This window comes from Panicum virgatum, chromosome 2K (assembly GCF_016808335.1).
Source record: "Panicum virgatum strain AP13 chromosome 2K, P.virgatum_v5, whole genome shotgun sequence".
NCBI classification, from domain to species: domain Eukaryota; kingdom Viridiplantae; phylum Streptophyta; class Magnoliopsida; order Poales; family Poaceae; genus Panicum; species Panicum virgatum.
In genome coordinates, this window is record NC_053137.1 from 56971681 (window position 1) to 56980412 (window position 8732).

An 8732-nucleotide genomic window follows, 5' to 3' on the forward strand; every position below is an offset into this window, starting at 1 on the left:
TGAACAGTGCCAAACAGTGATTTTTAAATTGATTTTGGTAAATTTCATCCGGGTCCGGTGACCCCGGTGGCTGCATGCAGCGCAAGACCTGATGAGCTAATACGTTCGCCAGATCATCTCCAGTTATTCAGGGACTCATCGTGGAGGTGGAGCCGCACGATGAGGCGGCCGATCATCTCGTTTTGCCTGATTCTCTCGCGAGAAGCAGGCAGGTGGTTCTGTTCCTCCTGACCGTGTGCGCGGTGCACCGCGTCAGCATCCACTCCCACGAGGCCACGAGCTGCGCCGGCGACGGTGGCGACCTGGCGTCCGATCCGGAGTCTGGATGGACACCTGCCATGGTCCATGGCAACCGGAGCCCTCGGCTTTGGCGACGGAAGCATGTCCGCCGAGGCCGAGAGACCGTGGCGTTTCTGAAAACAAGCTTGCCCACCACCTCAACTTCTGCTTCAACCCAAGAAACCCTTCACGTATCAATTGAAACTTTTGTATCTACCAAGCTGTGGTGTTGAGCAGACGCGATGGCAATTGATCTTGTTTTTCTCTTCTGAAACAAACTAATCTTTGTTTCTTTTGTTCATCCTCTGCCCATCTCTTTTCATTGTCCAATCTCGTTGCTTACCCTTAAATCTTCATGAGAATAATTTTGCACAATACTCAATATTATTCATATTTGCGGTACAGGATAACTGATTCGCAATGGGACTCGCGTTCCTCGGCAGTTACTCTGAGACTGCATTCGAGATCTGATGCTTTCATGGTTCACCTCATCGCCTGGTGCTGCTCTTATCTCAGGCCTAGAGAAAAACAGGGGATGCTTCAACATGCTTCCGCGAATGGGGGCATTTACTGATTTACTTGGTGAAATAAAGTCACTCACCAAAGCAAATGGGGCATGGGGAAAAAAGTTTATCTAGCAGGCCTATATTTTCAAGCCGAATGACACAAACTAAAGGTGGGTTACAAAGCAATTTACATCTTTGAGTAACTCCGCATTGTAGATAACTCATGAACTATTTTCATTTTTTCCCGATGTTTTCATCCAGGAAAATCCATTAAACAGTAAAGAATAAGTTATTACAACTTGAAACATGGTAACTGGTAACCACAATTAACAATCTACAAAGTAGATGGTTGCATCTCCATTGCTACAGTAATAGGTGTGACTGTGTGTACAATGCTGCTTCCTCAACATGAAAGGGAAGGAAATTGCCGACCAGCCTTGGCAATTTAAAACATGTCCAAGGTTGGTAATACATCAAAATTTACTGAGGCTGGCTCCTGCTGAAGGGAGTTCATTTAAGCTATGTTAGTACAGCGGAACATGTAAAAAAGCACCGGAAAATGCAAAATTGTTAAAATGCATGACAACAGTGCACAACAGTGCGACCGGACATCTTGATAGCTTTGTAGCTCGAGAGATTGTGTCAAACTTTAAGTGCAGGGGCCATGGCTGACGATAGATGGGTCAAAGCTATTGACTTGACTGGGGTGAAATGTAAACAGCAGAACGGTGGGAATCAGAAACTACAAGGAGTTTACACTTTACAGAATGTGCATCACAATGCAAGGGGCTGACAAAACAAAGAAAAACCTGGTCTCAGGTTGCTTCTGCAAGACGTATGCACCTAATTGGATAGCTTGGAAACGTGGCAAATTCAGAGGCTCACAACCCCATGTTGTGCTGCAAAATATTTCCCTCATATGCATATATGCAAAATATATATTTCCCTATAAACCAAACCAAGCAGACCTGCTTGTATGCTGTACCTCCAAAATGAAAACGACTCTGAAACATAACAAGAATTACAGTAACTTCGCCAATACTACCAATACCATGACAAAAGTTGACGAGAATGCACTTATTATGGTCAGTAAAACTTAACTCTATTTCTTGCTGGGAGGCAGTCCATCCAGGTTCATAAGCTTCTAGAAACCCAAGCTTTGCCTTGTTTGGGAGATCGTGTGGATGGACAAAAGGAACCCCTTGTGGCCACCCAATTTCAGTTCTGATATTCTCACAGGGACTATCCAATGACCGGATGTGGCTTTCACATTCTTTGATATTGCAAAATCTCAGTTTGATGCCTTTCTTGTCTGCAATGTCCTGAACACGCTCCTTGAGCACCCTCTGCGCCTCTAGGCGAAGTCTTTTAGAAGGAGGGAGTGGCTTTGTTCTTATACTTCCATTCTTTTTCTTCATCAGAGAGTTAAATGATGCTGAATCAAACAATTCAATAAGCTATAAATATATAACACTCCAGTAAAAAGAAAGTTTCATGAGGTCCAGACCCCAAGATTCATATACATAAACAATGAAAATTGAATCAACCAGTATGGTCCGATAGTATTATCAAGATGTCCTCCCAAAAAAATTTTACACAGTTGACATGCCCTTGGATTCAAGTCCTCTAGCATGAATAGGTAGCAGTGAAGATAGAATAGCAGAAACCATATCTAGTAATACACGATGATTAGGCTAATAATACATAGAGTTCGCTCAGTTCCAAATTTTGTGATATTTATGAGGGGCAATATTTGTTTGTTTTTGTTTTTTTGTTTATTATTTTTTGGGGGGGGGGGATGACGTGTTCATTTACCAATATATATTAGTGAGATGTTGCACTATATCACTATGCAAAGAAACTTGACATAAACTAGATCACTCTAAACCTAGTCATGGTCTAAACGACTAGACCTAGTGTATTTAGAACATATTCACACAAAAGCGCACCTAAATACAAAAGGTGTTGGCTATACAAGTTGTTCCACATAAGGCAGGAGTAGTTTGTGACAGTAAGTAGCTTTTTTTTTCTTCTGAGCCATGTAACCAACAGATGGTAAACTCATATTATCATTCACTCTAATATAATGTGAATGGCTTGGAGGAGAGAGCATCCTGACATGAGGCACATCAGGAGCTTCATGTAGAGGCACTAAGTTACCTGAATCCTGTTCTGCATGTGATGATGGTTCAGTATCCTTGGGAAAAAGTTGATCAACATAATGACCTGTCTGCATGAAATCATTAACTGGTATGGGGACCTGAAACTGAGCATCAACACCGTGGCCAGCAGCTGTCATCTCTGAGCCACTCAGCCTTGCAACTGATTTAGGCATGAGCTTGAACACCAAAGAACATCGCCCAAACATACATCCCTGCAAGTTTCCAACCTCTGTCTTGCATACAGCTGGATTCACATAGCCAGCAGTTTCCTGATAAAGCGCAAGGCCAGGATAAACAACAACATCATTTGGACCAAGATCCCCATCAACAAGAATCCAGTGTCCATGCATGTCTTTGATATATAGACCTGATCTATCTGACCTGACTAGGGTAAGGAAAGTCTTATCCATCTGTTGATCCTGGTCAGAAAATATGAGCAACTGGCCATCATCTTGAGAAGCAATGCTATGCTGCCGTGCTCCTACAAATGATGGCCTTGAATGGCAACATGCTGAAAGAACAGAAGATGACACCTCCTGGCTTCTCAAGGGTATGTTGTCGAGTATGTCAGTAAATGCACAGCTCCTTAAATTCAATGAGAAACTGATTGCATCCAAAATATCTCTTGAAACTTTCCCCAGCACTGCAAATATGTCAGGTAGGCCCGATGGAGGCAATTCCATGGCACCATTGGGCTCTGTTGCAGTAACACCAGGCCTGTAATCATACGTTTCCAGCCACATCTGATGATCAACATAGTAACCAGAGGTCTTGCACCACTCGCGGGCATCATCCAAGTGGACAGCCTCGCCGGAATTGTACCCTCGCTGATGGAAGAAGAGGCCAGCAGAGTCCAAGCCGGACCTCAACAAGGCACCCTCAGCAGGAGGCAGCTGAATGATGGCTGCTGAATACTGAGCCAAGGACTGCATCAGGGTCGACACACATATCTTATAGTTGTCCGTAGGGAGACCCTCGCAGGCCGTAAGGTCAACGAGGCGCACGCGGCCGAGGGACGCAAGAATGCTTCCCGCCGCGTCCTCCATAGGAGCCGGTGACTCTTGAATGGGCGAGCTCAATACAGAGCAGGGGCGTGAGCCATGGTGGGTTCAATCGAACCCAGCGGCGGACCCGGTATAGGAAATGGGTGTCCAAATGTAACCGGATAATTTTTTTTGCAAACAGGAAAATCGAAGTTAGTAGGTATAATCAATGCATAATAAATACCTGTAATTGGGGGGTCAGATCCGAATACAGATAGCTTACTTTAGGGTTTGCGGCTCTCCGTTTCGCAGAGCAGGAAGGGGAGAGAGCGGGCAGGCGTACCTGGTGGGTGCTCGCCGGCGAAGACGTGTCGAACCTCGAAGGCCGTGCCCGCTCGCCCCGTCGTCGCCGCCAGGAGAGAGAGAGAGAGAGAGAGAGAGAGAGAGAGAGAGAGGAGAGGGGGAGCTGATTAGCTGGACCGCCTGGACGGGGCGAAGGGGGAAAAAGAAGAAGAGGGGTGAGGTGAACGCACGGCTAGGGGTGGTAATGGCCCATGGCCCTAGTGGCCTCTTTACAGCCCAATAAAGCCCTTAAATTTTTTAGTTCAAAAATACATATGTTTAGAGCCCGGTCCTTTTAGGGCCCGATCCTTAGATTTTCTAGTTCAAAATGTTGGGCCCTTTACCACCCCTACGCACGGCAGCGACGCGCTCGGGCCGTGGCCCTTGCTATTTAGGCCATGGGAGGAGACGTGGCCTGCTTGCCCGACGGGATTTTTTTCTTTTTTATATTTTTAAAAAATAAAAATTTCAAAAATATATGTCCGTTTTGAAATATTTCAAAAATACCCCCGTCGCCCTCCCAAAGGGCGACAGGCTCTAAGTGTAATTTTTTTCCTTTAAATTTGCAACGAGGTCCCCGGAAAAAAAGGGGCCTGTCGCCCCCCCTCGGGTGACTGCTGGGCCCAGCCCACGGGCGCGGCAGGGGGGCCTGTCGCCCCCCGCGGGCGACAGGGGGCCCCCTCGGGCGACCGGGGTGTGCCCCCTTATATAAGCTCCAACCCTCCCATTCCCTCCTCATTTGAGCCCGAAAATTCCACTAAAAATCTAGAAAAAAAGAGAGAAGTGAGGAGAAAGAAAGCGGCGAAGCCCTGCCGGATTCAGCACTTGTGATCTGCAGGTTAGTACATTTAGTTTATATATTGTTATATTTAAGTACTACATATTTAAGTATGAGTAATTTAAGTAGGGGTGAGTAATTTAATTTAATTAGTGCTATAGTAGAATCATTTAAGTAGGAGTTTAATGATACTTTAGTTTGTAGTTACGTAGTAGTAAATTAGTTTAGAAAATTAGTACTACGCATTTATTATTACAATTGCAGTACTATTAGAGACGTGTTTATAAATTAATTATGATTTAGAATAGAATTTGGCATATGCAGTATAGAATTTGAGTGTCATCACGTAGTTATGAATACTTATACGTTGTAGTTGAATTTCATACTTAGTTTTTACGGATTATTGAATAAGGTAGTGAAGTAAAGAGTATAACTCGATAAGTATTATGTGATATACAGATATATCGAGCAAGATGCAGTTTCAAATATTTTATGGTGAATACAATGTTATGTATGGGCCAAATGGAGTAGATCTTTCTGCCTTTAAGCGCACATCTAGCGGCATAGATAAACCTCTGGAAAGGAGTTTTGGTTCCATATGTAAATGGCTGCAGCGTGGGTTCCATGTTGATCCGTTGACACATGTGATCACTGTCCAGTCTCTTGTTAATTGGGAGGTAGAAAGTGAATTATGGGAATTGATGATGATACACAGCACTGATGGCTGGCAGAAGTACATACAAGCAGCTCTAGAGCGTGGGTGACCTCTGGCCATTCTTGTTCAAATTCGGGAGAAGACACAAAATGAAATCCAACATTGTGCAGATCAAGGAACTCCGAGTATTCGAAGAGAGACCAATTATGTTGAGCAAGATGAGTCAGAAGAGACAGAGAACCAAAACATGGGACCACAGGGCCTTGCTGATGAGGGAGAGAGGATACATAGCATTGTGGACGAGATGGAGGCAGAAGACCAAACCGCAATAGAGATGGAAGAATATGAGGGCTCATCTGATGACGAGCAGTACTCATTGCCAAAAGAGTAGAAGGAGCATGGTTTTGGCAGTCATGTCGCAGAAGATGTACGAAATCAGGAGTGGGAGTACAGAGGGAATGAGGTAGTGCAAGGTGCAACATATCCAAACATTGAAGCCGTAAAAGATGCTGTGAGACTATGGGCAATATCATTGAAACGAGAATTCAGAGTCGTAAAGTCTGGCAGTAAAGAATATGAGGTGAAGTGTGTGAATGCTGGATGTCCATGGCGAGTACATGCATTCAAAGGAAAATGGAAGTCAAACTGGAAATGTTCTATTGTCACAGAGCACACTTGTTTGCTGTCAGAAGTTCTTTCCTCGCATCGCAATATATCATGCGACTTTGTTGCAAAGCAAATGTATGGGTTTATTATGGACAATCTAAATTATGAGCAAAAAATGATTGTTCGACACATTGAGCAGACTTACCTGTACACCATCAGTTATTTGAAGGCATGGCGGGCTAAACAAAGGGTGTTCGAGATGCAGTTCAGCACATACGAGGCATCATATGATAACCTACCTCGTATGTTATCCCAGGTTGCTGCTAGAAATCCAGGAAGCTTTTATGACACATACCTTGTCCCAGCCTTGACTAGGGGACAAAGAATTATGCAACGAGCCTTCTTTTGCATAGGTGCTTGTGTTAGAGCATTTCAGTTTTGTCTTCCGGTGATCTGCATTGATGGCACATTTCTGACTGGAAGGTATAAAGGTCAGATACTCACCGCAATCGGGGTAGATTGCAACAACCAAATAGTTCCGCTCGCATTTGCATTTGTTGAGAATGAGAATTTAGACAGTTGGTATTGGTTCCTTGAACGAGTGAAGATTCATGTTGTTGCTGCACGTCCAGATGTGTGCCTTATTAGTGATAGACATGCAGGTATCCTGCAATCAATACTGAAATTGCAACGTGCAACTGCGACAACTCCTCCATTATGGCCCGATGTCCAAAACAGGTGGTGCATTAGGCATATGGGTGCAAACTTCTATGACCATTTCAAGAACAAGGATATTAAGAACTTGTTTAAGAGGTTGTGCACCCAAAATCAACAGAGAAAATTCAATGCATTATGATAGATGCTTGATCAGTTGACTGCAGAGCTAGTAAAGGTAAGGTCATCAGGAGCAGGCACGAGTCAGGCTGCAGAGGCTAGGGATTCAATTGAGAAGCCATTTTCACACTGTATTCGAGGTGCACCTAAGGAGAAATGGTCATTCCTTTATGATACCAACGGAATACGGTATAGTATTCAGACAACGAACCATGCAGAGTGTTTCAATATGGTTATGCGTTCTTGTCGTGCCTTTCCTCTTGTGGGAATTGTTGAGTTCATCATGTATGGGTGCATGAAGTATTTCAGAGAGCGTTACACGGCTACAAGCATAAACATCAGCAACCCCCAAATTCAGTTTTGCAAAAGAGTGACACAATATATGCATGAGAAGATTGAAAAGGCCAAACTGCACCGTGTCATATCCACAGGTACAATGGAGCATAGATTTGAGGTTCTATGCAAGGATAGAAGTGGTCGTGGTATCCGTAGAGATAGGGTGGTACAGGAAAGTTTGATTACAGTTGATGGCAAAGCATTCTGCTCCTGCATGAAGCCTAAGTTATTGCATATGCCATGCTCCCATCTCATTGCGGCATGTGCAGAGTCTGCGTTGCAGCCAGGAGTATTTGTTTCACCGTACTTCAGCAAGGAAGCAGCTGTATCCACCTGGGGACATGAGGTATACGGGATTGGAATTGTGGGGTCTTTCACTCAGGATAATGAGAATAAGATGTTTATTCCTGATCCAGCCAGTAAGAAAGGCAAAGGCCATCGTCAGACACGTCGTATTCGGAATGGTATGGACGAGTCGGAAGCAAGCAAGGCACAAAAGCGTTGCAGCCAATGTGGAGCATTGGGTCACAACTACAAGAAGTGTCCTCAGAATGCACTTCACGATGCTGCTGACGTCGGTCCTTCCGGAAATCCCAGAGATGGAGCACCTCCTACGTTCAGACGAGCATCGGCAAGAATTGCTCGTGGAAGGCATTCGGTGTCATGATCCACAATTGTATTTCATTATTTGTAATATGTAGTAATGAAATATTACAGGTATGTAATGAACTATTATTGTACCTATCGTTGACAGATGGAGGCCGGAGACACACACACGTTCCACCTCCCGTGTGGGGAGATGACTCCTACGCTGCAGGACGTGGCCTACCTCCTCGGCCTCCCTATCATCGGGGAGGCTGTAGGTCCGCGTGTGGTGGCGGCCTCGTGGAAGGATGACCTGGAGGCCCGTTTTGCCCTGGTTGACCGCGTGGAAGAAGCATATCCGATTAACCCGCACCCGCGAGCAGCAGGTCCTTCGAAGACCTGATTCCTACAGTTTATAGTACGTATTCATTCCATATTTAAATTTAATTGTTATAATTCACATGTTCCATTGTCAGTTGAAACCATTAATCTTAATTGTTTATGCAGCCTGCCCTGTTGGCTGCGGATGCCAACGAGTACAGTGTGACCAGATCGCTGGAGGCGTACCTACTTTGGTTGTTTGGTTACATCATGTTCAACAACACTCATGGCAACTCGGTCGATAGGATTCTCCTTCCGTATGCACGGGAGATTGCAGATAGGGAC

The 8732-nt window shown here is 44.7% G+C and overlaps 1 protein-coding gene across 3 annotated transcripts; it reads right to left on the reverse strand.

The window, feature by feature from the left end:
* Positions 1-897: 897 nt before the first annotated feature.
* On the reverse strand, positions 898-4436 carry LOC120688484. Of its 3 annotated transcripts, none has more exons than XM_039970837.1 (3): positions 2946-4295; positions 1887-2220; positions 898-1281 (listed from the first exon to the last, which is right to left on the reverse strand). In XM_039970837.1, exons 1-3 carry the CDS (start codon positions 3991-3993, stop codon positions 1266-1268), a joined length of 1398 nt encoding a protein of 465 aa, XP_039826771.1. In that variant the 5' UTR covers positions 3994-4295; the 3' UTR covers positions 898-1265. The 3 variants fall into 3 exon arrangements, with proteins under 3 accessions (XP_039826771.1, XP_039826764.1, XP_039826760.1); XM_039970830.1 differs by having other exon boundaries at positions 898-1284; positions 2946-3993; XM_039970826.1 differs by lacking the exon at positions 898-1281 and adding an exon at positions 1306-1789 and having other exon boundaries at positions 2946-4436.
* Positions 4437-8732: the final 4296 nt, after the last annotated feature.

What these genes read in the sequence shown, in the direction of transcription:
- LOC120688484 (XM_039970826.1), bottom strand. Translation starts at nt 3,993, where the DNA reads ATGGAGGACGCGGCGGGAAGCATTCTTGCGTCCCTCGGCCGCGTGCGC. An exon ending in ACATGCAGAACAGGATTCAG is followed by an intron (nt 2,221 to 2,945) that starts GTAACTTAGTGC and finishes TGTTTGATTCAG; the next exon opens with CATCATTTAACTCTCTGATG. An exon ending in GCCTCCCAGCAAGAAATAGA is followed by an intron (nt 1,790 to 1,886) that starts GTTAAGTTTTAC and finishes GTTATGTTTCAG; the next exon opens with AGTCGTTTTCATTTTGGAGG.